We start from the raw sequence: 14,981 nt of genomic DNA, 5'->3' as shown, positions 1-14,981 counted from the left end.
GTCACCATCAAGGAAAATACACTTTGATGAAGGCATAAGTACTAAAATACCTGTTTGTATGTTAATCTGCTTGAAGGAAGAATTTACAAATTGGAGGTGAGCAAGTTGCCATTTGGAAACTCTTTCAGCTCTCAATAATTTATTTTTAAGTCGAAACCTGCTATGACGCTAACTTATAAAGAAATCACACTAGTTTGCTGCTGCTCCTTTGCAACTGAAAAAGCAGCACTTTATTCTGAGTATTTAGAGCCTGTGTTCAGCACTTTGTGTACTGCATGATGTGCAGTGACCTTGTAGGTGGGAGTTCCCATGTAGAAACCACAGGCTTTGTAAAGAGCACTGTTTCACACATTCTATATGGTGTGTTAACGTTTTTCAAATGCAGCACAGTACTGCTGTGTTGTCCAAATAAATTCTGTTTTTAAAAGAAGTATTAAAATGGGACACAGAGGACTGACGATCCGGATTGCTGCTTCTGGCCTGTTCCCTGCCTTGTCTGGGTTCTTCACTTTTCCACTTTTTTGGTAGTGAAATGAGGATGCTGTCACTGGCCTCAATTTTGAAATGCTGTAAGATCTCCTGGCAAAAACTGTTCTGTAAGTAATAAGCAACATTTCACTGATTGCCACAATGTATTTTGAAAATCCAAGCCTGTCTAGTTTGGTTTTGGTGGTGCCTGCCTACAAGAAGATGCTCAAACTCCAGTTCACAGTTGCAGTGGGACTCAGCAGTGGGAGAGTTTCTGATGAAGACAGACCAGGGTATGGTGGCTGTGCATGATTGTAATGATCAGTGGACTCAAATAGCTAAATCATAACCATGAAGGAGATGGCTGTTTCTAGCAGTTCAGAAAAAATGAGAGTGTGATTTGGAACATGCCTATCTATAAATATAGTTTTCTAGTTCACAAGACTGCCATCATGTATCAAGGAATTTTGCTTTGGTACCTGAAATTGAATGTTTGGTGCATCCTGGAGTGGCTAAATAAGAACATTAATTTTCAGACAGTGCTGAGCTGCGGCAGCTTTACTGAGGAAATATGCATTATTATGTTGGCTTAGTGCTTCCTGAAAAATCAAGCCACTTTTTAAGCTATCCAGTGATTTAAGACCCTGAACAGTTCAGCTGCTGAGTTTGGAAAATCATGACCTTTTCTATATTTAGAACAGTGTCTACGTGGAAACCTCCCTTTCCCAAAATGAACAAACATGAAACCAGGGATCCTTCCTCTCTGAGCCCCAGAGAGCTGTGCAGATCGAGTCACCCTCAGTTCTGGACTCTGCTCTGGTTTAACCAAATAATTAAAACCTATTAATTGTTAGTTAAGCTCCAAATTGCAGGATTTTGTAATTGCACAACAAATATTTGCATTATAGTACTGTTTTGAATAAATTCCGCTGAACTAATTAATTTTCTGCTGCAGAAAGGAGTCATTGTGTGTCCCAGAGACTGGGCAGCCATACACAGGACAGAAGTACATGCTTAGGCTCAGATCCCAGGTCGAATTTGTGAGGGTAACATTTGGGGCTGTCACTGTACTTTTATAATAAAAAAGCACAAATGTGATACAGGGTTGAGTGATGGGCAATGACCAGGGCTTTGTTTTATAATTGCCACATAAAGATAAAACAGGCTATTACTTTGTGGGTTATTTAACAGATGTTCAAGTAAAATGGCCCACAAAGCTATAAAGAGCACACAAAGCCCTGCTAATAACTAATAACTTCACTGAGAACAGAGCTGAAATAGCTGCAGCTGCCTGTCAAAGCACTTTTGTTGTTGCTGTTTTTAGCAAAGGTGTTGGCACAGGTCCCATAACCACAATGAACAGGATTTGTTTTCCTGAAAACTGTGTTCGGTTGTACTTTTCAAACCACGGTGGAAACCCACAGGATAGTCTAGTAGGAATGTTTTCTTTGAAACAAAACTCATCTCTTTCCACAGGAGTTTGAAAATCTGTAAAAGGTGCCTGCCAGCAGCAGTCACATGGTTGCTGTTAGCACTTTCTTGTTGCCACTCTTTGCAGGATCTAAATGGAGCATTGAGGATGCTGGTAACTCCTAGAGAAGACCAGTTGCGCTAGGCCTCTGGTTAATGCACTGAAACCACAGAATCCTAGGAAAATTCCTCTGTTTGGGATGAGGATGGTTTTCATTTATCTCTGCATGTGTAAAATAAACACACTGAAGAACTCTGGTTGAGCCATGATACCCAGCTAAGGAAGGGAGCAGCTTATCCCTGGCTTCTCTACAGTCATCTTCCATGCAGTTTGCAGTTCTGGGTGGTGTCCATGTCAGTGAATTTTCGTCTTGCCTTTATAATTGAAACTCCTATTGACATGCTGTATGTGGGATTGCATCAGCACTGGTAAATCCCCTTCTCAGGGATGTTATCATAATTCCAGTAGAGACCTGTCCCCAGTTAAGATGATCCTTCTCTATTCTGGTGTTGTAAAGGTAAGTTTTTAGTGCTAGGTCTCAATATTAGTATCCTAATTTTTAACTCATTGCATTCACTGAACAAGGTAATAAATTTAGCTGCCTATTAGTATATGAATGAACATAATGTTTTTCCCCCATTTTTCTAGAATTATTGAAGTTCATTCACCTGATGCCAAGCACACCGTGGTGCTCAGGAGTAAGGATTCAGCTACAGCCCAGGCCTGGTTCAATGCCATCCACTCCAGTGTCAATGAGCTCATCCCCAGGGTGATTGCAGAGGTCAGAAACCAGCTGGGTAAAACAGGGATTGCTGGAAGTCGAGAGATTAGGCATCTAGGCTGGCTTGCAGAAAAGGTAACAAAAACATTCTTATTTTCATTTCTAAGTTCTCTATCTCTTATTCTCTGTTCCTGAATTCAACCTTGTCTGGAAGTAGAGAGACTAAATGAGATTCTGGGGATTGTCTTAACTTTCCTTGAAGACCTTTCTTTTCTTACTGTGCCAATTTTTGTGCTTTAAAAAAAACCAAGCAGAAAACTATAACGTCCCTGTAAGTCTTTTCTTCTGCATGCCAATTAACAAAGACTTTCCTGGGAGATCAAAAAGTCTCGTGTCAAGTTCAGGGATGGGACACGAGTCATAAAAGCTGACACCAGCCCTTGGGTTCACCTGCTGTTACAACTCCCGTCAGGTATGTGAGTTGTCACCTTCCAACTCCCAGCTAGGGAGGTACTTACTCAGTCCATGGGCCACCACTCTGCTGTGCCTGACCTCGATCTGGAGCTGGGCATGATCTGGAGTTCCCATAAAGGCTGGTAGCTTGTTCTTTAATTGTAACCCTGCGTTTGAGCTGAGCATCCTGTAAGGCTGAGCTTGCAATTGCAACTCTTGCCCATCTTCCAAAGATTGAGTCTTAAAAGGTTTTATGCATAGAGAAAACCTGGCGTTCAGTTTGAGAGTAGTTTGGGGTCTGTTGACCCATGGAAAGATGATCCATGAATGCACAGGGGTGGTATCAGTATTAGATGATCTGATTTTAAATCAGTAGTCTCAGAATTCATTTTAGGCACTGTACCAACTGGTAAGTGTGGATTTGCTACATTAGCAGTGTTAGAATTGTGCCTAGAAATAATTCCCATCCATCTACTGCCTGGGCAGCTGTTCAGAGCATCTCTGCCCCTCCAGCTGGGGTGTGTGGAAAAATGGCCACTGTGTACACACTGCCCTTTCACCTTGTGCATCCAGCAAAGATGTGGAAAACTGACTGTAACTGCCCTGAAAAAAAATACTGTATGTTTTATCTCTTTTGGGGATTTTGTAGATGAAAATATGGAAGCCACAGGCACAGGTGCCATATTTCTATCTAGTGTCCTTTAGGAAGGCACACCATTAGTTTTTAGCAAAACATGGTTCACTCTACACCACTTGCAGTGATGCAAAGATTGCAAAGACTTTCAGCAGATTTTGTATATTTTTCTGTCCCTCTCTCTAAGCTCACAGAGTGGTGACAACAGCACAACTCTTTGGCTGCTGTAGAAAATGTAAAAGTTTGGGGGAATAATTTGGGATTAAAACATCGAAGCATTAGTAAGTAAATTTTAGCAGTATTAAACTATGCAGCCACAGGATCTTTAATCTTGTTTTCCTTTTTGTATATCTCTAAACTTATAAAAAGCTGAACATAAGAGGCTTCTTCTGTTGCAAAATCCTTTCCTCTTAAAGGGTAACTGCTCTGTAGCAGATCACATAGATCTCATAAGCATAATATTCACAGATCATCTTAAGTGGAAACATGGCTTCTGATTTATGAATTTCCTCTTCATACAGTTACTACACAATATCCCATTCACATGCTTCTCTCTTTCTCCTTTTTTTTTTTTTCTTTTTACTTTTTCCCCCTATGGGCTGAAATCTTATTTTGTGTGAAATCTTATTATGGACCATTTTGAGGTCTGTCTAAATTTAGTGGTGAAACTTGTTTTGCCTTTGTTAGGGTCAGGCTGTGGCTCTGTGCATGTTCCAGTGTATTTATGATGGCTGTTACCAAGAATTAGACATGAGAGCTTTGCAGTGACATTGTTACTCAAAAGGCAACTTGGTTTTTTTCACTAAAAACCATCCAGAACTGTGCAGTAGTAACTGAGGTCAAAAGCTCCCACCCTTCTCTCATGTTGGAGTCAGGCTGAAAAGTAGAGAAAATCCCTACATATGGCAAAAAGTGATGTGAAATTCCTTTTATTTTGTTACTGAGCTGTGGGCAGTAAAGCGTGCATGAAAGAATGATAACCTGCATATACTGTATATATGCCAGCTGTTTCTATACTGTTTCAGTGGAGGTGCTCAAGGCAGCTGGGGGAGGTGCTGACCACAGATGCTCCTTGTGCGAAACCTGTTTGTTAGTGGGAAGAAATTAAATTCTGCAGTGATTTGTGGAAGTGCACTGTGAATACCAGTGTGGTTGTTTGATCCTGCTTGGATGCCAGGTGCCCACCAAAGCCACTCTATCACTCCCCCTCTTCAGCTGGACAGGGGAGAGAAAATTAAACAAAAGGCATATGAGTTGAGATTAGGGCAGGGAAAGATAATTCACCAATTACCATCGTGGGCTAAACAGACTCAACTTGGGGAAAAATTAATTGAATTTATTACCAAACAAACCAGAGTAGGGTAATGAGAAAATAAAACCAAATCTTAAAAAACCTTTCCCCTGCCTTCTTCCCTTACTTGTGATTTTTCTCTACCTTTCTCCCCTCCCTGTGGCACAAGTGGATGGGAATGGGGTTGTGGTCAGTTCATCACACCTTGTCCCTGCTGCTCCTTCCTCCTCAGGGGAGGACTCCTCACACTCCTCCCATGCTCCAGGGTGAGGTCCCTCCCACAGAAGCCAGTCCTCCATGAACTTGTCCAACGTGAGTCCTTCCCATGGCAGCAGTTCCTCACAAACTGCTGCAGCATAGATCCCCTGCAACGTCACAGGTCCTGCCAGCAAACCTGCTCCAGGGTGGGCACCTCTCTCCACAGGACCACCAGTCCTGCCTGGAGCCAGCTCTAGCATGGGCTTCCCACAGGGTCACAAAAGCATTTTAGACAGCTTTTATGGCATCATATTATATTACTCACATAGCATATCCTTAAAGTGAATTCTCAGCAAAATGGAAAGCCTGTGAGCTGAATTCTTCTGCTTGTTTGGGGAATGCAAAATGTAATCCCATAGAAATTTCACTGTAATTTGCTGTGATTACTCTCTGCTTCAATTAAGCTGTTTCCTGGTTTGATATTTTTTATATGACTCTGCTCTAAACTTAGCTCTAAACTTCAACCTTCATGATACTACAAAAATAGATTCATTAGGGGAGCCTCCCTCAGGTGGGTAACATTAAAATAAATAATAGGTTATCTAAGATACTAAGCCATTGCATGCTAACAGGATTCTACCACCTTAACTGAACTTCCCTGTGAAGAAAGCACTAAACTTGTGGTCTTCAACCTGAAACTTCCATCTTGCAAGTACACCTTCAGGTTCTTGGTGGGCAGTGAGGGTCTGTCTGACGGTAAATAGAGAGCTCTGCATCACTTTAAGAAAGCAAATGTTCACTGTGGCCTTCTTATAGGCTAGGAGGAAAACAGCCAGAAGCAATCATTAGAGATGCCATATTCCCTCTTTTATTAAGGAAGTAGCCTTGTCCTGACCTTGGCCTTATGAGGAAGGTTTCTAAAGCTGAGCAAGGATTAGGGAGTTGTAGGATTTAGGGAGCATCCTAAAACTTCTCTGTAACTAAGAGAAATACCAAGTACTGGTTTGTAATGAAGTGTGTGCACTCCTCATCACTTTGTGTTTCCTGTATTTGTCTTTTCACTTCAGCAAGACCTGTGCATTTAACAGTTGTGCAAAGCATGAGGGAATAGTTACATGCATGTTTTAATCGTTTTAGGTTTTGTCTTTTTATAATGCTCCCTGTAAAGATACTTTTAGCAACCAAATAAAAGAAAAGAATTAGTAATGTCATCTAAATTGAGGAATTTTTCCAAGTGTGTATTGTTTCTGTTTCTGTTCCTTCCAGGAATGCTTTCAATCCTTGTAGAAATGTCCTCTCTAGCTTCCCCCCCCCACCCCCCATTTTTATGCTTCTGCACATCTCATGACTTACAGAGGAGCTGAAACGGGCATCGCTGCTCTTCTCCTTACAGTTACCCATCTACCACTGGGTTCCTTTGTGAGGAGCAAGTTCTGCTCTTGAACTGAAGAGCTAAAACACTGAGGAAATGGTGGTTTATTATATCACTCTGTAACGTCTGCTCCAATAGACCAAAAATATCATTGGCAAAAGCTTTATCAAAATTTTTTCTTCTTTAATGCAAACACAAAAAGGTGTTCTGGCAAAAGGGGTTTTGCAAAGGTAGCTTTTGCCAATTCAGCAGTCAGCCAGCCACACAAAAGTATGACTGGCTTCAGGGGCAGCTGAAACTGTAGCCAGGCGCCAGCGTCAAGCTGGGTCAGTTAAGAAAAAAAAAAAAACAAAACTAAATGAAACCCTGAGCTGTGCATCTCTCTGTCCTCGCTGTGCTAGTGACACTTTTCACGTGGGCTTGGAAGAAAGAAAAAGCATTTCTGCAGCCGGGGACTGTTCTCCTTTCCAGATGTCAAATGTCTTACAGGCAGTGGACTTCTTAAAATTATCTCAAAGCTCCTTTGAGAAACTTAAAAATAGGAATTGCAGCAAGTTGTCTTTTAGAATGTTAATTTTTGAAGCTGCAGAAAAAGGGACCTTACAGGCTTTTCTCACTAGATCTTACCCCAGCACTTGGTTCCTGTTCATGTTTCTCTACCTGTGCAGGGCGAGGGTGTTGCTGCTCCCACAAATCTGGTGTGGGTTTCAGAGGGAAGAAAAGACCTGAGGGGAAATAACCAAAGCAGCATGGTGAACCAGTTGTTTTTCAGCTCCTGACACTATCTCTGAAATGAAAAGTGTGTTAATATATTCCAGGCTGTTCCGTCTCCTCAAACCTTAGATAACCATATCATTGTATTAGTGCTGAAGTGCAAGGCATGTCGCAGCAGAGTGATCTTCAGTATCGAGCTGTGTATTGCAGTATTCCATTTATCTCCCTGCTCTCACTCTAATTCAGAGGAGCTAGTGATAACAGGAAAATTGTGAGATGTGCAAGCTGTCCAAACAAGATTTAGGCAAATGACATGAGAGTGTATTTGAGGTTATTTTTTTTCCCCAGTATGAAATGCTTGCCATTTCCTTAGGAAGCATGTTCACAGGCTAGCAAAATAAGTAGACAGCAACAGAGCCATGTTCTTATTCTCATCACAGAGAAGTGAGTTTTCAAAGAAATGGAGATCTTTAGTTAAAAAGTTTTATATCATTTCCAAATTGTAAAAGTGAGATTAAAATATCTTTACATGAGAAAACCACCAGCCCACCACATAGCTAAAACATGTTGCCATTATTTAACATTATGTATCTGATGTTATCTGATCTTATTTATTTATATATGACTTCAATCACCTTCCCATGAAGCACAGCATCTGCTAGGCAGCATTTTAAAAAATGTGGCACAGCCACTGTTCCCCTTAGCACTCTCAGCTCTTCCATCATGGTGGTGGCAGTTCTGGTAGAAAAGTCATTACTTTTGGAGGGACACCATTAATTTTCTGAAGGTTTTGTGACACAGGCAAATCCCAGTGCAAGACGAGTAGTGAGACCTGTTTGCAAGGAGGAGGGGATTGGGAAGCTGCTGCTTCATTAGGCAGTGTGTCACTGTTTCTCTATGGTGGCTGCCTCGTCAGGCTGCACAGTCTGAACCAGCAGCATTTTTAGGAATGAAATCCAGGTTATACTGATCCCCAGGTGTCTCTTCTGTGTCTGGAAAATACCTGTGCCTGTTTAGGCTGAGCATACATCAAGCTTTGGGTTGTACTGCCTGTTAACCCAGTACAAATCATTATATGGTTTCACCAGATAAATAAACCACTAGAAAAATGGGTGTTTGTTAAAAAAACTATTACTGAAATGCCTAACTTATTTGCAAGGAAATTACAGACAAATTTGGAAATACTACCCACCTATAATGTCCAGGAAGAAGAGCAAGGCAATTTGGTCCTGGTCTCTTGATTTTTGTGGTTCAAGAAGGATGCAATTTCTCATATTGATAATATACATCTGGTAATAATCTTAAAATTGATCTGACCTTTTAGAAATTACACATACCTCAAATGGAAAACCTTCTCTGTGTCCTAAATTAGAAACTGCACTTTTAAATACCAACTAATGACTTGCTGTGGAGCACTTATATCCAAATGAAGAATCCTGCTTTTGCCCTGTGTCACTTAACCTTGCAGCTTATTAATTCTGCAACTTATTTGTTTGCTTTGTAAAGCACCAGAACAGAGTTGTTAATTACATTAACAGTCTTCATTATCTGGAATAACGATCAGCCAGTTTAGGAAAGACGTAAACCTGAAATAGCATGAAGAGTAGTTTCCTCTCCAAGCTTCAGCGAGGCTCCTCCACAGGCCATTTTTACCAGCAGCGACATCGTTCTCTCCTTGCTTTAGGTGCCTTCAGTAAATGGCTATATTAAGGAAAACTCAGGCTGAAAACAGCCTTTTCATTCACTGTACTGTTTTAAAGGCTTTGACAGTCTTTATCTGTAACACACCTGCTATTTCTTCCCATGCCAGTGAGAGACGAGAAAATAATAAAATGAAGTGCTCGTTGCAAGGGGACTGGAAAGAAGAATAGGTATAAGTAAATAATGAAAAATTATGAGAATATGATGGTAAATGCATGAAGGACCTGAAATTGAAAGTCTGTATTTCTGCAGTACGGTTGGTTGTTGTAGAGAAGGAAAACCCTTCTGTCAGATAATTATAGAGCACAGTTAGATAGTGAGTGAGCACTGTTGTGCCTGTTGTAGCCTTCAGGTATTAAATTATTCCTGCAGAAGTTGAGCTGCAGTGTGAACTGGGCCCTGCATATCCCCGTGCCCTTCCCGTGAGGGCTGCATTAGTTTTGGTCAGATCCCAGCAGAGGTAATCACATCCTTCCTGCTGTCCCTCTGCCTCAGCTTTGATCTGACTCTCCTTGCAGATGACTTAACTTTCTCCATAAAATACAGTATATGTCTATTGCTATTCCTATGAATCCCAGGAATGATGAGAAAGGTCCTTTTTGTAGTCATCCCTCCCCAGAGTTTTATTTAACTTCTCCCTCCCTGCACCAGGAGGAATTCTGAGCTCAAGATGTGGCTGCTGCTCTGTCAGCTATGCCTGCACAGGCAGGGGGACACCAACCACAGGTGGGATCCTCATGTCTCTGCTGAGACTCAGGGACCTGCGCAGATGTCTGGTCAGCAAACCCAGGGCAGGGTTTGAGGGGGGAAATGATGGGCTGTAGCTTGAAAGGAGGGAGAGGATGTTGAAAGGAAATGGGGAGTTCAGTGCCTTCCTGAGCTGTTTCTCTTTGTTTCTCTGACATATCAGGGTGGTGGCTGTGGGACCACATGCCAGTGTGGTCCAGAGCACATCCTGATGTGGTTCTGAGCACTGGCTGCTTTGCACAGTGTGTCTGCCACAGCATGAATACTTAACTCTTTGTTCTAGATAAACCAAACTGGAACTGCTGTTTGTCTGGGTTGGACTTTGCTGGACAAGGAGCTTTCTAGATTTTAGTAGATGAGGTATTTTCTTCCTAGATCTCACTAAATTTTCAGGATGTTGGGCCTTTCCATCTTTTGCCTTGGCAGCTGCAGTTGATCTGTCCAAAAGAGTCCAGCTCCCCTCGTGCACGTGCTGGGCCATCTTACCTTTTAGGGCTTCACAGGTTTGAAAGCCTGTGTTTGAACATATTTGCAGTACAGTTCAGTTGAAAAAAAAAAACCAGCAAAGATACAGGTGTGATGTGAAGGAAGGCTTTGATCCCCTTCCTTCAGAAGCTGAGAAAAGGATTCCTTTTTTTCTCTCAATCTCTGACAGAAAATATTGCAAGAAAGACAGTGAAGGAATTGGAGACAGTGATGCTCTTTGGTTTTCAAATGTGATATAAATGCAACATGAACCTCCTTTATAAAACGCACTGCATACGAAGCAGAGACATCTGCTGAACCCATATCCAGCACTGCTGTCAGTGGGGTGGCCTTCCTAATTATTTTAAGCGCTTAAGTGCCAAAACAACTGATCTGCTTCTGCCCCAGTGTGTTTCTTCCTCCCCTTACTGATGCAAGTAGGGTGCCAGCAGTGGCGGGTTAGGAAACGGAAACACCTGTTCTTGCCCAGCTGTGGGATGCAGGGTGGGAGAAACCAGACCAGCACAATGTTTGAGGAAGGTGTGGAGCTCATCCTGGGCATTTGGAGATGCTGTGGAGTGGTTATTCAGGGTGAGGAAGCTGCCATTCAGGCAATGTTTTGGGGCAAACTCAGCTGGAACAAAGAGCAAGGCAAATGCAGTCTGAGCAATAGGAAAGCTGTGAGCACTGACCCCACTGACTGCACTGACCTGAGCAGCCCTGGGACACCCTTCAGCCCTTGGATCCCACGTCACTTCTATGGGACAAGCAGACTTATGCTTGCATCCCCAGGGCTGATCCACCCTGAGTACACATCTGTGCGATGTGGGGTGCCGGCAAATTCTGTTTTGCAAGAACTATGCCCTTGCACTCTGTCTGTTTGCTCATTCGTCTGCATTTTTCTGCTTACAGGCTGCATGTTAGAAGCTTGAAAAGAGAGGGATTGTCAATCTTACAGAATCCTGGATTTTTCAGGCATTAAGTTCCCATCAAGCTGCATTTTTTCTGTTCAAAGTTACCTGGTTCTCATTTGCTGGTTTTGTCTCCTGAAGTTAAAAATCACCTTCAGGGAAATGGAGGGGCCCATTAGGGGAGTGTTGACCTTCAGGCTTTGCCCAGTATGAATTCTTCTCACCCCAGTCATCGTTTCTTTGGTTTTTTTTCTAGCATAACAATACTCCTATTTCAGCTTTTTGATTAATGACAGGAATAAATAGATCAGAAGGCAGCAGAATTTGCCATAAAAAAACCCTCTTTGCTCTGCAGCCCTTCTTTTCCCTCCAGGTCCCTCAACTCATCTCCAGAGAAAACTTCTGGCAAAAGTAGAGCTATTCTTAGTAAAAATACCCTAATTTAGAGGGAAACATTTGGATTTTTTCCTCTCTTTTTGCATATTATTGCCCCATCATGGTCACCCAGTCAGCTTGCAGTCAGAGGAGTGCTATCTCTACCCACAAGTGCTTTTAGGACAGATGAGCTGGTTAATGTTGGAGGGCTGTTGTGGAAGAGCAGAGTATCACTGCTGGTACAAGCAGGAGCCATACATGTCTTGAAAGCTGTTTTGCCAAAAAACTGTTAACAGAGAAAAATAAACAGATTTTCTAAATATATCTTGAGGAGAAGTTGTGTTCTCTGTTGGAAAGAGGGATTGACCTTCAGAAGAATAAGAGAGTTTTCAAAAAACAGTGAAGATGGAAAAGTTATATGCGCTACAATTTTCAGCATGGCAAGACAGTCACTCAGTGCCGCCTCTACAAATCCAGTTCAATTCTAATGCTCAACCTCTGTTTATGTAATAAGTTCCTAAGGCTGCTAATACCAGCCTTTTACCTTATTATTGAATCCTGTAAAAATAAAATTATACCCCATAACACCATGAGAGCCCTTAACAAAAATGTGCCATTAGACAATTATATTGCAACACAGCAACTCGGTAGACTGCAGGGAAGTATTTCTCATCCAGTCTAATTGTTGTATCAATGGTATTTTCAACACCTTTGGTTACTGAGGAAGAAAGAACATGCTGATACCATATGTAAAATAGCATATTTTGAAGTTCTGATTTCAGGGTCTGACTGTCGTAAAAGTGCTTGAGTATGAGTGAAATCCTTGTAAGAACTGTACTTGAAACAAATCCACAATTGAAAAGGTTTCATGTATCATTCCTCTTCTCTCTCCCACTCTTAAATTAATTATTGTTTTATTTTAGTTATTTTAAGATGGGAAATATCTTGACAACAGAGTTTTAACATTAAAAAAATAGTGCCGATAAAAAAAAAAATCTTTTTATTCCCTTTCCCTCAGATTCTTCAGTTCTGAAGATTTATTTTTGCCTGCAGAATTATCTTAAGTGGACAGTAATTGATAGTGCACATCATGATAATTAGTCTAACGAGTCTCCTAAATTCCAAGCCCCACAGCTGTCTTTAAGCTCCACATTGTCTTTATTGTAACGTAAATAAAAGCTTTAGAGAAGTACTGGAAAAAAAATTTGATCGTGCGGGAGCCTCTTGTCCTCTCCTAGGGGTTTCCTCTACTCATTTTTAATGAGGCCCATATTAGTTGTCATTTGTACCTTCCCTGATGAATAGTTTGGAAGAAAAGCTTTCTCCATGCACAGCGGAATTTGTGCCAAGTTGCTGACCTTTGCTTTTGGTGAGACCTCATTTGAGTCTTAGTCCCAAGCCCAAACACAGTGTTGGATCAATCATGTTGATTTTTGGCTCAGATAGTAATGCAGGGCTAATGAGTTGTACTGTGTACACATTAACCTCAGACCCGGCAGTGCTCACGGCAGGCTCGGAGCAGAACGCGCCGGGGCTGCAGGAAAGACATTCAGTGCTGGCATCTTAATAGAAGCAGACAATTAAAAACAGTAGAGCAGTATCACAGGTTCACTGCTTGTGGGATGTAGGATTTAATCAAAGCTGGAAAAACAAACTGCCTTCTGTTCTGTTGGGGGAAAAAAAAAAGCCTCAGTACCATAAAGGTGCTTTATGAACTGTGAAATAGAGAGGAAAGCCTGAATGTTTAAGCAGTAAGACAGTGATTCTACTACCAAAAGGGAATCGGCTTTGGGGAACAGCCTTTGAATAACATTAGATTTAACCTTGTCAGAGCTTACAATCTAATGGCTATAATGGCATTGCAAGGAATTTGGGATTATTGATGTATTTTTTTTATTAGTAGATACCTTATTTAGCAATACTTTAGCAAATTTCTCCTTTATTCATAAGTAAATTCCTAAGACCAATTGTTGAATTACCACAAACAGCCAGCATCCCTGGCTTTGAAAGAAGCTGTTTCTGATCATTTCCAAAAGCAACACGTCACTCAAAGGACAAGATTTTGACCTCATTTTACAGTTGTAAAACTAGGGAGAGACAGTATTTTGCTAATCATCCTATGGAGAGATAAGATGCATTATATCCTTCTACTGACTGTTTTCCTCACTTGAAGAATTAGGAAGGGAAGGAAGAATTACTCAATGACTACTAAGAAAGCAACATTTTCAATTTTAATGTAAGCTCTAAACAACCACATGTAAGGGACAGAGAAACAGAATAAATTTGATTTCTGCAGATCACACATAGTTTTGTGTCCTCCTCTTTGTGCAATGAAAACTGATCAATAAGGCTGAAAGGCTGCTACTGCTTCAAATAGCAAATTCAGTGAAATCAAATGGAAAAACCCAAAGTACACAGAGATCCAATCTTTGGTGTTCACATTAGACTTTGGATGCAAGATAGGAAACAGCTGAAAGGGACGGGGGAGAAGGGGGTAGGGGTATCCAAAACAGGATATGCTGGAAGAGCAAAATTCTCTCCAGGTATGATAAGCTGTCCCATCCTGCATTGTTGTGGCATTGTTGGAAGGGCGTGCTGGCTTGTACAGTGAGCCAGTTCAGTGGTCAGGGTACAAAAAGGGGTCTGGAGCCAAAGTGTATGTCTGGGCGTATGTCTGAAGGACATATGCTTGGGGGTTTGGACCTTCTGCTCTCAGTGTAGTGACACTGCTGTTGAAGACAAATGGACTTGCCAAAGGTTTTCTCCGATGTTTCTGGATTCCCTGAGTTTCAGGTGTTCTTGCAGTATCAGTAGCCCTGCTGGAAGGAAGCACCTGGGTTTTAACCACTAACGACTATTAGCTGCAGTGAAGATTCCTGAAACTGTGTGAACACATTATTCTTGGAGATTTTTTTGTTTATACATTTCTGCTGAGCAAATGCTGCTGTGCAAACATTCATTTGTTGATCTTGTGCTGAAAATAGTTGCAGACATTAGCCAGAGTAGCTGCCGATGTGCAGCGTGGCTAAAGCTGCTTTTTTGTACTTCATGCTGGAAATGCCAGTGATGTTTATGGAAATGGCTCTAAAAGGTTCCCTTTGAAGAGAAGCCTGCTACAGGAATAGAAGCATACCTATTTGTTTGTGGAATGAAAAGCTTGTACATTATTATGAAAGAAAATAGTTGATGGTGTTGTCTCTGGCTTCTGTCACCCCGGAAAGTTGAATACAGGGCTCTTCAGGTGGGGGAATACATTAAAACTTCATGTTTAAACACACACGTATTCATTCCACATAAAAATGCTTATTATTGCTATGTTCTTTGGATCTCTGAATCACAGGGTCAAGGAAAATATTAATGTTCTCCCACATAAAATTTCAAGAGAGAGGTTTAAATCTGCTTGCTCAAAACTGCAGGCATGTGTTAACAAGGCAAAGGCAAATGGAAGAAATGGAAGAAG

The 14,981-nt window shown here is 41.5% G+C and overlaps 1 protein-coding gene across 1 annotated transcript in view; it reads left to right on the top strand.

Annotated features, from left to right (window-relative positions):
• SNTB1 (syntrophin beta 1) overlaps positions 1 to 14,981 on the top strand; it is a gene marked incomplete at its 5' end in the record, with an annotated part of 106,608 nt that overhangs the window by 67,549 nt on the left and 24,078 nt on the right. The window contains one exon of the mRNA XM_082285939.1: positions 2,588 to 2,795. Coding sequence (XP_082142065.1) covers positions 2,588 to 2,795 — 208 coding nt within the window. The remainder of the gene's footprint in view (positions 1 to 2,587; positions 2,796 to 14,981) is intronic.

The sequence above is a fragment of the Coloeus monedula genome (genome assembly GCF_965178545.1).
Source record: "Coloeus monedula genome assembly, chromosome: 1".
Taxonomy (NCBI): Eukaryota; Metazoa; Chordata; class Aves; order Passeriformes; family Corvidae; genus Coloeus; species Coloeus monedula.
This window is presented reverse-complemented; position numbering and strand designations above follow the sequence as displayed.